Source organism: Grampus griseus, assembly GCF_964374135.1.
Source record: "Grampus griseus genome assembly, chromosome: 3".
Lineage (NCBI taxonomy): Eukaryota > Metazoa > Chordata > Mammalia > Artiodactyla > Delphinidae > Grampus > Grampus griseus.
In genome coordinates this window covers 63,475,419-63,496,191 of record NC_139019.1, presented here as the reverse complement: position 1 = coordinate 63,496,191, position 20,773 = coordinate 63,475,419, and the positions used below count along the sequence as shown (strand labels likewise).

Below are 20,773 nucleotides of genomic sequence, written 5' to 3'. Positions count from 1 at the left end.
TTGTGGTCAAAGTTAAAAAGTACAAAACAAAACAAAAAACCTAATACGTACTTAAAATGGATATTCTGTAATTCCAAAACATTCTGCCTTTTCTCACAAAGCTCTATTATGTCTTCAGTATTAATAAAATATCAACCACTAAGTGACAAAAACGGATGGTTTTAACTTCAGGTTTATAGTGTAAGAAAAAAAAAGGAATTCTAAATCTGAGACTCAAGAACCTACCCATCACTATTTAAAACAAAGAAGAAGATACCACCAGAAACACAAAACAAACTTTTCTCCTTGAAAATTCAATGCTATGTTATTTACTGGTAGTAAATATGGAACAGAGTTTTGGCAAGCTCTGTTCTTCATACCCTAATTAAAAGCATTCCCGGGCTTCCCTGGTGGCGCAGTGGTTGAGAGTCCGCCTGCCGATGCAGGGGACATGGGTTCGTGCCCCGGTACGGGAAGATCCCACATGCCGCGGAGCGGCTGGACCCGTGAGCCATGGCCGCTGAGCCTGCGCGTCCGGAGCCTGTGCTCCGCAACGGGAGAGGCCACAACAGTGAGAGGCCCGCATACCGCAAAAAAAAAAAAAAAGCATTCCCGATCCCCGTTGCTAACTTTTTCTTTTTTTTTCTTTTAAACAAGGCTAGGAACTGTATCTCAGGTTGATAAAAGCTAAATTGTATGGATGTTAAAGTGGACCCACTAGCATTTAGGGAGAAATTAAGGTAGGACCACACTTCACACAGTAAAGCAAAATAAAAGTGAATTAGAAGTTGAATGTAAAAATTTTTTTAAAATAATAAATCGACTAAAATAAAATATAAGTAATTGTGTAAGTGTTTTCAGAATAAGGAGAGATATTTCTAAGCATAAAAATAATGGAATGCTACCATTAAGTATGGAGGCTTAATTGGTCCAGGCAGTACACTAAAAATACAGAGAAATAGTGAATTAATATATAATCAAAAATGTTTTTTCAAGAGATTCAAAAAAAAAAAAAGGAAATCCCCAAGGGCCAAAAACCATATGAAAATCATAGCTGTGGATGGGAGATGACACCGTAAAGGGCCATGCACAGAGAGTAGAATATGAAGATCCAACATACTTCTAGTAGGAGGTCTAGTGGAGCAGAGGGGAGAGGCAGTATTCAGAGAGATAATGGCTGATGGGAATAACAGAAAGAACAGCTTCCATCTATAGAGAGCTTTTTATGCTGGGTGCTGTTTCAAGCACTTTGCCTTTATTTTAACTTATTTAATGCTCACAGCAATCCTATGAGGTAAACATGCTTACTTTCTCTATTTTACAGAAAAGGAAACTGAAGGACAACACAATTGAGTAATTCAACCAAAGTCGCTACGAGGAAAGCCAATTTTCGAACCCAAACCCTATGTCACAAGAGCCACACTGCTTGACCGTTTGACTTTTGAATCTCTACTGCTCCATTCTACACCTAGATATGGATCAGCTTTAGACTACACAGAAATGTGGATTAACTGTTGAGTGTTTAGTCCATTATGTGAATAAAATAAAAAATTACATGTGGTTAGTACACACAGAAAAAATTACATACTCCCAATGCTAACCAGAAAAGTACAAAATAAAACAAGACAAAGGCAGTCATCAAATTTGGTAAAACCCACATATGACACCCAAACTATCTTTGGTATGCCAAATGGCTTTTGAATCTCATTTGATGAGTAAACATTTAGGAACATCCCCAGGCTTGCCAGCCAAAAAATTCCATTTTGGCAATGTCTTTGTGGAATGTTTTATTGAATTTTGCCTTTATTTTTTTATAAAAATAAGTGCTTTGTGACCATCTAGAGGGGTGGGATAGGGAGGGTGGGAGGGAGACGCAAGAGGGAGGAGATATGGGGATCTATGTATATATATATAGCTGATTCACTTTGTTATACAACAGAAACTAACACAACAATGTAAAGCAATTATACTCCAATAAAGATGTTAAAAAAAAAGAAGACTTTCTAGTTAGAATGCTGTGATTATACTTAGCTAGAATTGAATATATCCAATTTTCTGAGAATGAATAATAATCATGGTATGAGATATGATAATATAGTCTCAAATATTTTGTCTAGTTAAAAAAGTGTTTGTCACCAAAATGGGATAATCTATGCCAACTGAAGAATTTCCAGTTGTCTACATTAATTTATACATTTGTCTGTTGAGCATTATATCTTGTGTGAAAGATTTCTAAATGATGTGCTGTTTCAAAATCTTAATGTGGTCTTCATTTCTAGCTGTTGTTCAGTAGTACTGGTTTGAATCATAGTATTCTACTAAAAATAAATCATAAATTATGAAAATAAATAAATGAAAGCTAAAAAATAAGTGGAAATCAGAAAAATGAGAGTGTTGATTCAACTGATCAATTTTAATCTCAATTACATCTAATTTAATCAAATATACACTCAGGTATGAAGGAAAATTAACAAAATCAAAGATATAAAATATGGGAAATATAGTTTTAGAAGACTATCTTTAAAATCTTTAGAGATTTTATTAACTTTTTTAGCCCTCCAAAGGCAGCATCCCTTATCAAGTCTACTTGTCTGACTTTTAATTATCCAAGTTTGAACACTGTCAGAAAAGGATTAAGAACAAAATAAGGGGAATTCATGCAGAACTTTTCGTCTATCCAATTGGCAGAAATTATTTCAGTGATCACTTCCCATACTAGCAAGGGCTCAAACAACCTACCTATACTACAGTGGTAGAAGTATAAATTAATATTACCAACTCTAGCAAGCAATCAAGAGTTTCCTAAATGTTTATACTCTCTAACCAATTAATTCCACTTTCAGGAATTTAGCTTAAGGAAATAATCAGAAATGCACACAAATATTTCTATGCATGGATATTCATCATAGCAATATTTGTAATACTGAAAAAAATGAAAACAATCTAACAAAAGGGGAATAGATAAATTACTGTATGATCCACTTATATGACTGAATGTTATGTAGTCATCTTGTCTTCATAAATACTGACTGAAATATTGGCAGATGCAATGATGTTCTCTAGAATTTGCTTCAGATAAATAATCCAGGGATGGAGAGCGTAGAGTTATAGATGAAATGAGATTGGCTGGTTGAGAAATACTGAAGCTGGTTGATGGATTCATGGGGTTCACTAAACTATTCAGTATAATTTCATATACGTTTGAAATTTTCCATAATAAAGTAAAAAAATACATGGGGAATTTAAAAAAAAACAGAATACAAAACTGATTTTGTAACATGAATCAAAGTTTATAAACAAAAAATGATTATACCCAGAAATAATACACCAAGATGTTTAACAGTAGTTATCTCTGAGTTATAGCTTGTTATTTTTATGGGGTTTTTTTTAACTCTCAACTTTTCCTAAATGAATATGGATTAGGGTTACAATCAGAAAAACATATTTTGAAAGCTACTTTGAAAGAATTTCAAGTCAGATGAAAAAGGAACATTTAACTCGAAGAACAAAGAAACATACAGAACTTCACTGAATCAATTAATTTGATTTTCCAACTGATTTGTCAACCTATTAAATATAAATCTTCGTGGGCTCTCCGGCCTGGTCTAAAGTCCAAATTCCTCAATATATAAAGTCCTCTTCACCCGGGCCCCAGCCCACCTTTTCAGTCTCTTCTCCCACCAAACTCCTTGGGTAACAGTACAGAATCTTCTCACCTAGGCACCTTCATGTCTGTCATGCAATACACCATGTTTTGGGAATCCAGTTAGGTCTCTACACATCTGCTTCTCCCGCTGGATTATAAACTCTGCCAGACACATATCACAAGCACATCTTCTCCCTCCATACGCCATCGTGCCTAGCACACTGCCTCATAAATAAGAGGAGTGACCAGAGATCTAGTAAATTTAACTAGTGGACTCAGCCACAAATTGAAACTTGCAGCACAAATAAGGCATTTCCAAAATTATATAAACTTTCTAAGAAATGATTACCTGCAGAAACTGAAGATTAATTACCAAATAATATCATTTAATAATATCATAAACCCTTTAATTTCAAATAATTTCATTAAATATCATAACCCCCTTTAAAAAGAGCAACTTCTAAAAGCCTTCATTAAGGTGACATTAAGGGTCATTTTGGTTTTCTTTTTCGGAATTTCCACTACTACTGATGAAATATTTTTATAAAGAAAAATCATTTTTAACAACTTTATTATCAGTTTGGGAATCAGATCTAAGTTTCAGAATCAACATGACTTTCCAGCAATGTGCCAACTCACCTCACAGCTGTGGTCCTGTGGATGAGCATCTCTGTTTGCTCTGACAAGTCTGATGGAAGCAGAAGCTCCACTGGCTGCAGGCATAATATCCGAGTTTCTAGCTCTGAACGGGAAGCAGAGTCCTGGAAACTGTCGAACACAACCTCACCTGTGGTGGGCTGCACCCCCTAAAAACAAAAATATAATGGCACAGAAAATATATATATTTTCCCCATTGTAACTATGACACAGCATTAATAAACGTGGAAATAGTAAAGACGACACTCACAAGTATGTACTTGCATTTCTAAAATGTTTGAAAACCTGTCTGCTTTCCAAGACTCTTAAATAAGAAGTCAGACTCACCAATCTAAACTATGCTAGATGGGATTTTAGAGAGACACCCTGAGTCCAACTAAGTCCTGGATCTAACACACCGGACTGAGTGACTGTGACAAGTCATTAAACCCTCCTGGGCCTCAGGGTCATCCTCTGTAACTGGGGATAAACCAGCCTACTTCCCTCACAGAGTTATTGTAAGGGTCAAATCAGAAAATAAATGAACACCTTCTAAGCTATAAAGTACTGTACAAATAGTGGCTGCCAATACTGAGAGTAAGAAGTGATATGTTTCTAGAAACATGGCCACCACAGTAGGAGTAAGGTACTATTTCAATATATAAAATTAATAAATAAAAAATATAGGGGGGATGGGAGTGTCTGTCCTGAAGGCGAGGTCTGGGTGGCTCACCACAGCATCCACTACACAGCTTTTCTTTCTGGCATGTTAATTTCTTTATTGGAGTCACATTCTTTTGGTTTTTTTAGTTAAAAAGATTTTTTTTGGCTGCATTGGGTCTCCGTTGCGGCATGCGGGCTTTCTCTAGTTGCAAAAGCCTTCTTGGAATCTGACATGTTATCACTTTGGGACCGCTGGCCAGCTGCTCCTGACTTGGCCACATGAAGGCTCAGACTGTCCCAGTCTCTGAACTGAAGAGAACTAACACTATTAGCATATCTCTCACTACCAATGCAAGGTATTTCAATGAAGAGTAACAGGAAGACATCTACAAATCCCAGACTGGCATATGCAAGTTCTGAGGAATGGTGGAATAACCCAATGTATCTGGGTGACCTTTGGAGACAGCTGAGACAGAACTACAACAGGGCAGTGGCTGACACCCAACTCACAGCTCATCTTCTCCAGCCGTGTGGCTGATGGTTCAGGGTGCTCCAGCAGGCTGTCAGGCCTGAGCCTCTGACGTGGGAGAGCCGAATTCAGGACATTGGTCCATCAGAGACCTCCCAGCACCATGTAAATCAATCTGTGAGAGCTCTCCCAGAGATCTCCATCTCAACGTTAAGACCCAGCTCCACTCAACGACCAGCAAGCTCCAATGCTAGGCACCCCATGCCAAACAACTAGCAAGACAGAAACACGACCCCACCCATTAGCAGAGAGGCTGCCTAAACTCATACTAAGTTCACAGACACCCCAAAACACACCACCAGATGTGGTCCTGCCCACCAGAACACAGGCACCAGTACCCTCCACCAGGAAGCCTACACAACCCACTCAACCAAACTTACCCAATGGGGGCAGACACCAAAAACAACGGGAACTACGAACCTGCAGACTAGGAAAAGGACACCCCAAACACAGTAAGTTAAACAAAAGGAGAAGACAGAGAAATACACAGCAGGTGAAGGAGCAAGGCAAAAACCCACCAGAGCAAAAAAATGAAGAGGAAATACAGAGTCTACCTGAAAAAGAATTCAGAGCAATGATAGAAAAGATAATCCAAACTCCTGGAAATGGATCAGGAATGAGGAATGAGGAAAACACAAGAAACGTTTAACAAGGACCTAGAAGAACTAAAGAGCAAACAAACAATGATGACCACCACAAAAAATGCAATTTAAAATTCTCTAGAAGGAATCAATAGCAGAATAACTCAGGCAGAAGAACAGATAAGTGACCTGGAAGACAAAATAGTGGAAATAACTACCACAGAGCAGAATGAACAAAAAAGAATGAAAAGAACTGAGGACAGTCTCAGAGACCTCTGGGACAACATTAAACGCACCATAATTTGAATTATAGGGGTCCCACAAGAAGAGAAAAAGAAAGGGACTAAGAAAATATTTGAAGAGATTATAGTTGAAAATTTCCTTAATATGGGAAAGGAAATAGTCAATAAAGCCCAGGAAGCGCAGAGAGTCCCATACAGGAGAAATCCAAAGAGAAACACTCCAAGACACATATTAATCAAACTATCAAAAATTAAATACAAAGAAAAAATATTAAAAGCAGCAAGGGAAAAGCAACAAATAACATACAAGGGAATCCCCATAAGGTTAACAGTTGATCTTTCATCAGAAACTCTGCAAGCCAGAAGGGAGTGGCAGGACATATTTAAACTGACGAAAAGGAAAAAGATTACTCTACCCAGCAGGGATCTCATTCAGGTTCAACAGAGAAATTAAAGCCTTTACAGACAAGCAAAAGCTAAGAGAATTCAGCACTACCAAATCTGCTTTACAACAAATGCTAAAGGAACTTCTCTAGGCAGGAAACACAAGAGAAGGAAAAGACCTACAATAACAAACCCAAAACAATTAAGAAAATGGTAATAGGAACATACATATCAATAATTACCTTAAATGTAAATGGACTAAATGCTCCAACCAAAATACACAGACTGGCTGAATGGATAAAAAAAACAAGACCTGTACATATGCTATCTTCAAGAGACCGACTTCAGACCTAGGGACATATACAGACTGAAAGTGAGGGGATGGAAAAAGATATTCCACGCAAATGGAAATCAAAAAAAAGCTGGAGTAGAAATTCTCATATCAGACATAATAGACTTTAAAATAAAGACTACTGGGTTTCCCTGGTGGCGCAGTGGTTGAGAATCTGCCTGCCAATGCAGGGGACATGGGTTCGAGCCACGGTCTGGGAAGATCCCACATGCCGCGGAGCAACTAGGCCCGTGAGCCACAACTACTGAGCCTGCGCATCTGGAGCTTGTGCTCCGCAACAAGAGAGGCCGCGACAGTGAGAGGCCCACACACCGCGATGAAGAGTGGCCCCCCGCTTGCCGCAACTAGAGAAAGGCCTCGCACAGAAACGAAGACCCAACACAGCCAAAAATAATAAATGAATATATAAATAAAAATAAAGACTATTACAAGAGACAAAGAAGGACACTACATAATGATCAAGGGATCAATCCAAGAAGATATAACAATTGTAAATATTTATGCACCCAACATAGGAGCACCTCAATATATAAGGTGCTATATATGTTAACAGTCATAAAAGGGGAAATCAACAGTAACACAATCACCCCACTTTAACACTTTAACACCCCACTTTCACCAATGGACAGATCATCCAAAATGAAAATAAATAAGGAAACACAAGCTTTAAATGACACATTAAACAAGATGGATTTAAATGATATTTATAGCACATTCCATCCAAAAACAACAGAATACACTTTATTCTCAAGTGCTCATAGAACATTCTCCACGATAGATCATATCTTGGGTCACAAATCAAGCCTTGATAAATTTAAGAAAATTGAAATTGTATCAATTATCTTTTCCAAACACAATGCTATAAAACTAGATATCAATTACAGGCAAAAGACTGTAAAAAATACAAACACATGGAGGCTAAACAATACAGTACTAAATAACCAAGAGATCACTCAAGAAATCAAAGAGGAAATCAAAAAATACCTAGAAACAAATGACAATGAAAACATGACAACCCAAAAGCTATGGGATGCAGCAAAAGCAGTTCTAAGAGGGAAGTTTATAGCAATACAATACTACTTCAAGAAACAAGAAACATCTCGAATAAACAACCTAACCTTACACCTAAAGTAATTAGAGAAAGAAAAACAAAAAAAAACCCCACGGTTAGCAGAAGGAGAGAAATCATAAAGATCAGATCAGAAATAAATGAAAAAGAAATGAAGGAAACAATAGCAAAGATCAATAAAACTAAAAGCTGGTTCTTTGAGAAGATAAACAAAATTGATAAACCATTAGCCAGACTCATCAAGAAAAAAAGGGAGAAGACTCAAATCAACAGAATTAGAAATGAAAAAGAAGTAACAACTGACACTGCAGAAATACAAAGGATCATGAGAGATTACTACAAGCAACTCTATGCCAATAAAATGGCCAACCTGGAAGAAATGGACAAATTCTTAGAAAAGCACAACCTTCCGATACTGAACCAGGAAAAAATAGAAAATATAAACAGACCAATCACAAGCACTGATATTGGAAACTGTGATTAAAAATCTTTCAACAAACGAAAGCCCGGGACCAGATGGCTTCACAGGCAAATTCTAGCAAACATTTAGAGAAGACTTAACACCTATCATTCTGAAACTCTTCCAAAATAAAGCAGAGGGAGGAACACTCCCAAACTCATTCTACAAGGCCACCATCACCTTGATACCAAAGCCAGACAAAGATGTCACAAAGAAAGAAAACTACAGGCCATCTATCACTGACGAAGATAGATGCAAAAATCCTCAACAAAATACTAGCAAACAGAATCCAACAGCACATTAAAAGGATCATACACCCTGATCAAGTGGAGTTTATCCCAGGAATACAAGGATTCTTCAATATACACAAATCAATCAATGTGATAAACCATATTATCATACTGAAGGAGAAAACCATATGATCATCTCAACAGATTCAGAGAAAGCTTTCGACAAAATTCAACACCCCACTTATGATAAAAACCCTCCAAGAAAGTAGGCATAGAGGGAACTTACCCCAACATAATAAAGGCCATATATGACAAACCCACAGCCAACCTTGTTCTCAATGGTGAAAAACTGAAACCATTTCCTCTAAGATCAGGAACAAGACAAGCTTGCCCACTCTCACCACTATTATTCAACACAGTTTTGGAAGTTTTAGCCACAGCAATCAGAGACGAAAACCAAAAAAAGGAATCCAATTGGAAAAGAAGTAAAACTGTCACTGTTTTCAGATGACATGATACTATACATAGAGAATCCCAAAGATGCTACCAGAAAACTATTAGAGCTAATCAATTAATCTGGTAAAGTAGCAGATACAAAATAATGCACAGAAATCTCTTGCATTCTTATACACTAATGATGACAAATCTGAAAGAGAAATTAAGGAAAGACTCCCATTTACCATTGCAACAACAACAACAAAAAATACCTAGGAATAAACCTATCCAAGGAGACAAAAAACCTGTATGCAGAAAACTGTAAGACACTGATGAAAGAAATTAAAGATGATACAAACAGATGGAGATTTACTCTTGGATTGGAAGAATCAACATTGTGAAAATGACTATACTACCCAAAGCAATGTACAGATTTAGTGCAGCCCCTATCAAACTACCAATGGCATTTTTCACAGAACCAGAACAAAAATGACCCCAAATAGCCAAAGCAATCTTGAGTAAGAAAAATGGAGATGGAGAAATCAGGCTCCTTGACTTCAGACTATACTACAAAGCTACAGTGATCAAGACAGTATGGTACTGGCATAAAAACAGAAATATAGATCAATGGAACAAGACAGAAAGCCCAAAGATAAACCCACACACTTATGGTCACCTTATTTTTGATAAAGCAGGCAAGAATATACGATGGAGAAAAGACAGCCTTTTCAATAAGTGGTGCTGGGAAAACTGGACAGCTACATGTAAAGAATGAAATTAGAACATTCCCTAACACCGTACATAAAAATAAACTCAAACTGGATTAAAGACCTAAATGTAAGGCCAGACACTATAAAACTCTTAGAGGAAAACATAAGCAGAACACTCTATGACATAAATCACAGCAAGATCCTTTTTGACCCACCCCCTAGAGAAATGGAAACAAAACCAAAAATAAACAAATGGGACCTAATGAAACTTAAAAGCTTTTGCACAGCAAAGGAAACCATAAACAAGACAAAAAGACAACCCTCAGAATGGGAGAAAATATTTGCAAATGAAGCAACTGACAAAGGTTTACTCTCCAAAATATACAAGCAGCTTATGCAGCTCAATATCAAAAAAGCAAACAACCCAATCCAAAAATGAGCAGAAGACCTAAATAGACATTTCTCCAAAGATATACAGATTGCCAACATACACATGAAAGGATGCTCAACATCATTAAACATTAGAGAAATGCAAATCAAAACTACAATGAGGTATCACCTCACACTGGTCAGAAGGGCCATCATCAGAAAGTCTACAAACAATAAATGCTGGAGAGGGTGTGGAAAAATGGGAACCCTCTTGCACTGTTGGTGGGAATGTAAATTGATACAGCCACTAGGGAGAACAGTATGGAGGTTCCTTAAAAAGCTAAAAATAGAACTACCATATGACCTAGCAATAACACTACTGGGCATATACCCTGAGAAAACCATAATTCAAAAAGTCATGTACCACAATGTTCATTGCAGCACTATTTACAATAGCCAGGACATGGAAGCAACCTAAGTGTCCATCAATAGATGAATGGATAAAGAAGATGTGGCACATATATACAATGGAATATTACTCAGCCATAAAAAGAAACGAAATTGAGTTATTTGTAGTGAGGTGGATGGACCTAGAGTCTGTCATACAGAGTAAACTAAGTCAGAAAAAGAAAAATAAACACTGTATGCTAACACATATATATGGAATCCAAAAAAAAAAAAAAAAGATTCTGAAGAACCTAAGGGCAGGACTGGAATAACGACGTAGGCATGGAGAGTGTACTTGAGGACATGGGGAGAGGGAGGGGTGGGCTGGGACAAGGTGAGAGAGTGGCATGGACTTATATATACTACCAAATGTAAAACAGATAGCTAGTGGGAAGCAGCCACATAGCACAGGGAGATCAGCTCGGTGCTTTGTGACCACCTAGAGCGGTGGGATAGGGAGGGTGGGAGGGAGACGCAAGAGGGAGGGGATATGGGGATATATGTATACATACAGCTGATTCACTTTGTTATACAGCAGAAGCTAACGCACCAATGTACAGCAATCATACTCCAATAAAAACGTTGAAGGAAAAAAAAGTATAATTTTTGCAAAAAAAATCAAATATAACAAACTCTGATAAACACTATGTACATAGTCTATCCAGGGAAACAACTATGATAAGTAAAAGCCATCTCCATCACCCCAAGCCAATAATAGCCAAGATAACCTGGAAAAGATCATCGTTTGGAAGAGAAGAAAAAGATTAAGTAATTTACTGAAGGTCAAGGGGCAATAAAGTGGTGGAGGCAAGATTCACATAGTCTGACTCCACAAGCCACACTCTTACTCACTACTGACAATTACGAAAGGCATGGGGCCAGTAACAGACTGCATGAGCTAACAGGAGGAAAAACAACCAGTCCCTACACTCATGGTTGGCTGGTGGAAAGTCAACTGACACAGCCTCTCCAGAAAACTGCCTGGCATTTTCTAAGAAAGCTGAAAACATCCACATCCTATAAGTCAGCAACTCCTCCCCTACCTATATACTCTTGAGAAACTCAGGCACATGTATAAGGCATGTGCAAAAAGGTTGACAGTGTATCCTTTGTACAAGCAAAAACTGGAAAGAATCCACAAGAATAAAAAAACTGTAAAATGAAATACAATGTAGCAATGATAACAAAAAAACTACTAAGGTAACACATGTAATATCTGATAAATCCCATGTACAAAATGGTAAACAAAGAAGCAAGACCCAAAAGGATACATACAATATATTTACATTTATATACTTTTTAAGGACGTAAAACTGTATCTAAAAGCAAGGGAATTATTACCTTAAAGTCTGGATTATGGTTACCTCCAGAGGGAAGGGGCCCTTCTGTGAGCAGTGCTGTATTTCCTAACCTGGGTGGTTGTCTCAATATTACACTGTAAATTTCTGTTTTATGCATTTTTTCCTTGATTATTCTATAACTTTTTAAAAAATCACTCATTTTTGGCTCAAGGAAGTTCCTTAATTCTAGTCCAGAGGCCTTCTCTAGTGGCCAGATAGCTTGACTGTAAGTACATTAGCATACACATATAAGTTTATCTCCCAATCTACAACCAAATTTTTACAAAAGCTATTAACAGAAGTTCAAGTAATAAATTTATCAGCCAGATAAATTCCCCTCTGCTTTTTTAAATCAGAGAAATGGTCTATGTCATAAAACCTGCAACATGTACTACTCTGTGTGATATGTAACACTGATAAACCCATAGTCAGTCTGTATAAAGCTGTGCATTGCCCAGCCTGACGGTAGCGGGCCTGATGGCAGTGGCACTACAACGCAAAAGCCTTTGATTTCAGACTAACTACCAGTATCCAAAGGATGACTCCTAGGTAGTGACTGGGGAACATGTGACACTCACCACAACAGGGAAAAACCCAGCAAGAACAGGGTAAAGGAAGATGAGATCCGTTTCAGCCACACTGAATTTGAGTGCCTTGTCCAATGAAGAGTTGGAAGCAAGAGCCTGGAGCTCACAAGAGAGGTGCAGCCTGGACCAGACCTCTGGATGTCATCAGCCCAAAAGTGGTTGGTGAGGTAAAGAATGGGTCCCAAGAAAATGCCTGAGATGCAAACTATCATTTCTTTGGTTTTTTTTTTTGCATGCCAGTTCATACACTACGGTTAACTTTGGCAGTAGGCCAGAGCATATTTCTAACCGCACAAAGTAGGAGTTGTATACTATCAGCTCTGCTCCTTAGATTGAGTTCCAGGTAAATATAAAATAGCACATTACATCTGATAAAGCTTAAAAGCAAGTAACCTTACTATTTGTAGGTAGGTTCAATTGCCTGCAGCTAGATAAAAAGTGCTTCTCAAGGGTAAAAAAATCATTTAGAGCCATCCAACAGTAATGCAAAGTCCAGAGAGAAAGGCTTACTGATTAAGCAAATGTCAAGTTAGCACAAAGTTATGCAGTCAGAATGAGGTATTAAAAGGTACTTTGGAGACATTTGGGTTGTAAGAATTTTTGTTGATATTGTAGCTGGTTGCAGAAGTTTGCAAAAAACAAAGAGAATGAGTTATTATTAGGCAAAGTATCCTACTTGTGCTTAACAGAACAAGGGAGTCTAATAGTTCCAAAGGGTCCTTAAACCTAAGATTTTAAGCAGAGTCCAAGTAAGTCTATAAATGGGCAAATCTGCTCACAAATTGCCAGAAGGCAAGATCAATAAAACTATGATTCACAAATTATACTTACCTGGAAGACTGGTTATAAATATTCCTAATCCTTACTAAAAAGAGTTTTGTACTAGCCAGCTATCATTTCCCTTTAACTCTCAAACTTTCCTCTAAACTAGATATGACAATCCCATAATCATTTGTGTTTAACTTCAAATCCCTAGAGGAAATTTGTAAAACCCTTTGTTATCCATGCATGTGTTGACTTTTATTCTGCTATCTGTACACTGTCCACATGCATGCCTGTCACTGGGTCAATCTTCAACCCTAAACTGCTAGAGCCCATGGACAGAAACTATCTGGATCTCTCCATAGCACAGAGTGCCAAGTAGCCACCTGAGAAAATTATAACTAGTAACTTAACATATAAAATTGGGAGGAAAATATTTTTCTAGTATAATTACTTGAGGACACAACCCATCAGATAGCCTCATTATAAACCATACATGATTACACATATTTAAAGATTCTTTGAACATCTATCATTTGTTCTTTTTTTAAATTTTATTTATTTATTTTTGGCTGTGTTGGATCTTCGTTGCTGTGTGCAGGCTTTCTCTAGTGGTGGCGAGCGGGGGCTACTCTTCGTTGTGGTGCACGGGCCTTTCATTGCGGTGGCTTCTCTTGCTGCAGAGCACAGGCTCTAGGTGCACAGGCTCAATAGTTGTGGTTCGTGGGCTCTAGAGCACAGGCTCAACAGTTGTGGCTCACGGGCTTAGATGCTCCGCAGCATGTGGGATCTTCGCGGATCAGGGCTTGAACCTGTGTCCCCTGCACTGGCAGGCAGATTCTTAACCACTGCGCCACCAGGGAAGTCCCTATCATTCATTCTTCACCTACAAAGTACTTACCACAAGTCCAATGAAAACGTTCCCCTTTTTTTTGTCTTTAACATTTTCCTTATTTTCACAGATACACAGAAGATAGCTGGTAGAAGTATCAGTCATTATCTCATCGACATTAACAGCATCATCCAGCTTGACTAAAGGATTTACATGTAATAATCATTAAAGAAAAACAAATGCTACATTCCCATTAGCTTTTCTCCCTTAAAATAATGGTTCATTTTCCTGGGCATTTTTGCTTTATGCAAAACTTTTCCATACAGCATTTACTCTTCTGATTTATTCTGATCATAGTTACATGACTTATCTTCCCTAAGATATAAGACTCATGAGAACAGACAACTATTATCCTCTCACTTCCAAAGGGCCTGTGATATGCCTCAGATCCTGTGGAAGCACCAATGTTTAACCCTCTGCTTTACTTGGATAAGGCTGAGCCTTGACTCCTTAACAATCTCATGATGTTTAATTCCACAAGTCAAAGCATGGATACACTAAAATAGTGTAAATTACTTTCCTCCGTTAAAGTACCTAACAGCTCTCAGACATAGCAAGAGAATTTTTAAAAGATATGAGAAAAGAAAACCAAAAAAGAAAACAGAAACATACATACGTGTGTGTGTGTGTGTGCGCGTGTGTGTGTGTGTGCAGTAAGTCCATTACATAAATTCTCAGGGATGAAAGCTGATTTTGGACAAAGTCAGTCTGGGAACATCCACTTTGGGCATCAGCAGATAAGAGCTACAGCAGCAGCAAAAGAGAAGCACGGAGGGGTGCTGTTTTAGAAGCAGGCTTTGAAAAAGAGACTCAAGTTCAGGCAAAAGAAACAATAAAATTGCGAAGTTCTTACAGCCTGATCAGCTTAAAACAACAAAGAGCTATTAATGGTCTGGGGTCCACTCTGAGTGATAATCGTTCCATATTCATGGTATTAATGGAATAAAACAGCCTTCAGAATTTGGGTAGAAGCTAAGCAGGTGTCTAAATAAGCACATCTGTAATAAACCATAACAGCAATACCTTCACACAGTATCATTTAAGACCTTATCCCTACATTCTTTTATTCTGAGAGACCTGACCCCATTCCACAGTAAACAAAATGCTTCCTTATCATATTTGATATATAATTATTTGGTTTTTAAATAATTGATAGAATTTTATGACTTTGCTGTTAAAATCATTTTGCTTCGAGTAACTCATTGAATTTATCAATGACTATAAACTGGGGGGCAATCATTATATATACTGAGGGTTCTTGCAAGTGAGAAAGCTTACAATCCATTTTGAAAAGTAATAAAATTCTTATGATGCTAACAATTAATGAAGATGACCTACTATTATGTTTTATAAGCAGTTAACTGTGTGTTAACTTGGTAGTTTTCTTTTCACATTTTGAAGTAAATAAGCTATTTTTTAGGTCTCATCTTAGGAAGATCTACAAGAGCTTGTAAGCCCTAAGCACCTAACCACTGCCCACAAAGGCCTAGGAAAGATGCAATTTCACATCAGTTGCTAACTTGCTATCATCTTTTATCAGGCTCTCTTTTTTCTTGCTCTTAAAATACAATGAACTCTCCTTTTACTATGGCATTTGAAAAATGCTTCTTTCCAGCCAATATCAACTCTTCTCTCTTCAGTACCTTACGAATCACAGGTCAAGGTAACCATACTGCCTCATCTCATCAAAAAGGTACCCAATCAAAGAACAGTTTTAAAAAATGCTATTTAAAACAAAGTCCTTGTAACATTTAAGAAAAACAATTCCTATTTGAAAAGGATATCTTCTCCAATAAGTGTAGATTTTGTATAAAGAGCAGTCAATTTCCGGGAAAAGAGTGAACTTTTGCTGTCCCCAATGGCTTTTAACGCAGCTGTTTCAGTTTGTTTCACAACTCCCACCTTCAACAAAAGTAAGAAATACTGCATATCAAATACGATGGAAAATTTGTTAACAAAACATTAATTCTAGACTTTGAAAGGTTAATTCTGAAACATTTAAAATAAACAAATTAGTCCACAATGTCCAGAGGTAGGGCTTAAGTAATAAGTACCACAAGGACCTTGCAAGTGTGGATAAATCACTATGAAACACTCCATCACAGAGTTGAAAAAACTTTTTACCCTAAATATCTAGTATGTTAAAAACTCATGGAGCTATACTGCCAATAATTATGACAAATTTTAACTTCTCCAAAATATCAAATTCCAAAACCAGTTATAGCCTACCATCTTAGAAAACATTTCCCTCTCTGGAAGAGACTCTAATCCCCTTTTCCCACAAGTTGAAGCCAAAGCTGACCTTATATCCCTTGGCCACAAGGCGGCGTACGTGAACAAACAGCCGGTGAGTAGGTATGCTTGCTGTCATAAAGTTGTGATCTAAATGGCAATAGATATTGAGCTCCCGGGCTGCAATCTAAAAAAATTTAAGAAGAAAATATCAATAAATTTCTACTTCTAGATTCCCTGTGCAGTGTTTGTTCACTTTGTTAAAAATCCATCAAGGTATACATTTAGGATTTGTGCACTTCTCTGTGCGGTATGTCAATAAAAAGTTTAAAAGACATTCACTGTGTACAAGCCTATGGTTTTATCTTTTTTTTAACAGCGTCCATGGCCTAACCGCAAAGCCAACATCTATATTTATAAACAACTTAGAAAAATATGACAGGTTTTCTTTTATGTGCTTAGATCTATCAAAACCTTAAAAGTGCTGAGCTTTCCCTGCACAACACAGAGACCATGAGACTGAAGTAGAATAAGAATTTGCTACTTAGCACATGCAAATAACTGAAAATTAGGAGATACCACAGAGTATACATACATGATGAACCTCCTTGGACAGAGGGCATCTTTGAGGAAGTGAGAAAAGAACTCCCTGGTCTGGTTAGCTACTTAATGATGCATGAATGATAGGAATGCAGAATCAGGCAGCACCACCTGATTCCCTACGTTTTTCTACAAAGTCCCAGGGCTTAGATATTGCCCACTGGGGCCACGGAATTGGAGTCATTCCTCCACTCTCACTCCCCTATACCACCTGTCTCTGAACTGTATTAGTTCATCACTGCAGGGCAAGAAGACATCAGTCTTTACTGTGGTCAAGGCTGAATTTAGCACTCAACCTAGAGAGAAGGGCAGACAACAGCACTTCTTTCACCCCTTCATCTATAAGAGGCCAACCACGTGGTTCCTGTCCTCAGGAAACACGCGGATGCTGTTTCAAAGTCTAATTTCATGACACAAAAGAGAGCATCATGCCATCTGAACTAGAGAACACCACTTTCCAGCCACAGGACTCAGGACACTAGAAGAACAAAAGTTGGCCAGGTCTCCACTCCCCATTCATGAGGTGGCAGACGAGCCACCTCATCACTCTCTGAAGATGTACTATCCAACCAGGCCTAAAACTAAGAGATCATCACAATCATTCGTGACTTCAACAGCACCACCAGCAATACCAAGCCTAAGCTTGCCCCTAAATGCTCAAATTTACTTTTAACCTTCTTAACTTAGGCCATTATCAAACACCCCAAATTAAATACAAACCCACCTTAGACTAAGATAGCAAGACAGCTGATATACGGAGACCTGTAAGACTTCACACACTTGTTGGTGGCTGGCAGAGTTAATGTGCTCTTCCACTGAGATTTAACTATGTTCCTGGCTATGAAAATTCATAAGTTAAGGGTAAAAAGAGGAATATCTGTACATCTCAATTTTCTTTTTCTTGCTTGAGTCTTCATTAGGAATACTCACATGATTATGGTTCATTCACAACTGACTTTCGATGGATGAAAGGTACTGGGCCAGCACCATGGAGAATAAGCACGAACATTCCAATAGGGACCCCTCACTTCCTTCCCCACAAATCTAGCATCCACCAAGTTTGCTTGTGTCTATTTTTAGTTTTTACTTTAAATGAAAGTATTTTTGAAGGTAATTGATCACATTAGCTTCTCCATGAGGTCAGAAAATGAAATAAAAACACTGGAAAATATTTAAGGCTGGACAAAAAAACAGGAAACAGTGTCTGAGAAAACAACTTACCTCTGCATCTTCCCCAAAGAATCTATACTTATATCCACATTCCACACACAAAATTGCATCTTTCTGCTGCTGCTTCATTTCTATGTATTGTAATTCTAAGGGGGTGTAGATGCTTTTGGTCCGTTTGTTAGATGGTTTAGAATCAGAAGTCTTCTGTAAGTTTTCACAACTGCTATGTGATGATCCACAATGACTGAGTGTCTTGTCCTGGCAACCGAAAGATTTTTATAGTTTAAAAAGTATTAACTGTAATAATAGTTCCAGAACGTAAATTTGGCACAAGGCTAATAATTGGTGAATCCAAGTGAAAAGTTTACAAGAGTATATCATGTATTAGGCATATTTTCTTGCAGGTTTGGAATTTTCTCAAAGTAAATGACTTAAAAAAGTGAGCCAAACTAAACTACTGTATAATTATTTGAGCAAATTTTGAAAGCCTAAACTAAAAAAGCTTTCTATACTTCTCTTTAAATTGGATTTCATTAAACCAATTATAATTAACCATTTTCTTTTCTTTATTTCCAGATATATAAGGCACAAAAAGTCATCAGGCATCGATCTGTCTCCCTCAGCGGTAAGGCAAAACCACTTTCAACAAGCATGCCAGCAGCTAAACCTGCACTTAACGTTTAAATTTCCAAGTACAGTCTAAAAGATAGTATGTTCCATAATCTTTATTCCAAGAAAGAATCACAATTTGTTTGGTAAAGAGAGATGAGAAACAGCTTTTGGAAAGCATAAAGCACAAGGTTACATTTTCAACATTAGTATTCCTGATATCCACCTGTCTATATGAAAACCATAATTAAATCCAGTTCACAGCTTAGAGCGAATTCCTTGCTTCTGAGACTTATTAAGGTCAAATGAAACAAATCTGTACAATTGATGACATAAAAATTCATATTTTAAGAAAAGGCAAGAAAAATCTAAACATAAAATTTTTCTCTCCCCATTTTGGGCCCCTCCCTCCCCTTCAGTGTGCATTGTGCATCTATCTGCCTTATGCTTAGGTTTAGCAGAAATACCTGCTCAACCATGAAGATCAATTTTCCTCCTTCTGGTGCCAGCCTTATAACTCCTTGGAAACTAACATTTCTTTCTCAATCCTTTAAGGGGTCACGATGACCCACCCACTCGCCTCGTACACACAGACATCTATGGGGAACTTTATATACAATGCCAACATACCATTTCCCTTAAAGATAGCCATTGGTGCATAACATACCGGTCAGACGACCTGGGGAGACACTGGGCACCTAATGGAAGTCTTCTTAGTTTAAATACTTACTTATGACCTTATTAACGTTACTAGCTATATTACTTGTATTCTGCCTATTTTATAATATAATTGTTTCTTGCGTTATCAAATGTATGACTGAGCCTCCAATAAAATTAATGATTAGGCGACTTAAAACAATTGACAAAATATACAGTCCTATATGATCAGTGATTTTAATAGTGTAACTCTAGATATGGGAAGAATCAACAAGAGAGAATCATTTTCTAGACCATAACAGACTATAAGACAGGTGGTTCAGAGGCTCTCGGCTACTGTGAACAGGGCCTAGTCCAGGAACAGCACAGTGGGTGGCCTATCAACAAAATCCTTGCCTGACCTGAGAATGAGTATTCCTAGCGCCATAGGACAAATTGATCACAAAATGCCTCCCAAACCTTGGTTGAAATTAAGACCGAAAGGGAACCGATTATAAAATAAAGACTGTTTGCCCATCAACCAATTCTACAAGAATGAAGTCATTAGCTACTGTGGTTGCTGACCTATATTACACCCTGAAAGGAATTCAGGAAGATCAGGATGAGGCTCTTTGTGAAATTTGCCCTCAGATAGATATTTTCAGGAGAAATTTTTTTATAAACCTGGATTCTTGCATCATCCCATACTTAGAAAAGCACTAAAATCATTAACTAAGATGTCTGTTCCTTGTGACTAGCAGCAACCTTCTACCGAGATGTGTGCTTGAGTGCACATACCCCCTTTACCAAAATCACACATATGCTGGCCTCCCCGCCCTTTACTTCTTTGGAACAGTTCTCAGAGCTCTCTGAGAGACTACCTCCTGGGTTATAATCCTCAGGTTGGCTCAAATAAAATTTTTCACTTCTTTCTTAGATTGACTATTGATTATTTTTGTCAAAAGGATAAATCCAGCTTCTAATTAACTGTCACTGGGTCACTGCCAACATCTAAAAACTTACCAGCTACCCCTGAGATTAAAAATATGGCCTAAAAGACTAGTGACCAGCAGAGGCAGAGAAGAGAGAAAGAGAAATGTCTTATATGGCCCAGGGAGGGGACCGCAGTACAAGGAAAGCCCAGAAACACGTTCTTTACAGTTGCAGTTGCTAAAGGTTTAAAAAATTCAGCTTAGCTGGAGTAGCAGGTAGA

General features: G+C 37.7%; 1 protein-coding gene across 2 annotated transcripts in view; it reads right to left on the bottom strand.

Moving 5' to 3' along the window:
* The window catches only part of MSH3 (mutS homolog 3), a 180,909-nt gene that overhangs the window by 145,447 nt on the left and 14,689 nt on the right, over window positions 1–20,773 (bottom strand). For both annotated transcript variants that reach the window (XM_082650995.1, XM_082650996.1), the window contains exons 4-8: window positions 18,367–18,573; window positions 16,616–16,732; window positions 16,098–16,215; window positions 14,323–14,468; window positions 4,265–4,431 (exon numbers count right to left, since the gene is read on the bottom strand). In XM_082650995.1, the coding sequence (XP_082507121.1) occupies window positions 4,265–4,431; window positions 14,323–14,468; window positions 16,098–16,215; window positions 16,616–16,732; window positions 18,367–18,573 (755 nt within the window). The remainder of the gene's footprint in view (window positions 1–4,264; window positions 4,432–14,322; window positions 14,469–16,097; window positions 16,216–16,615; window positions 16,733–18,366; window positions 18,574–20,773) is intronic.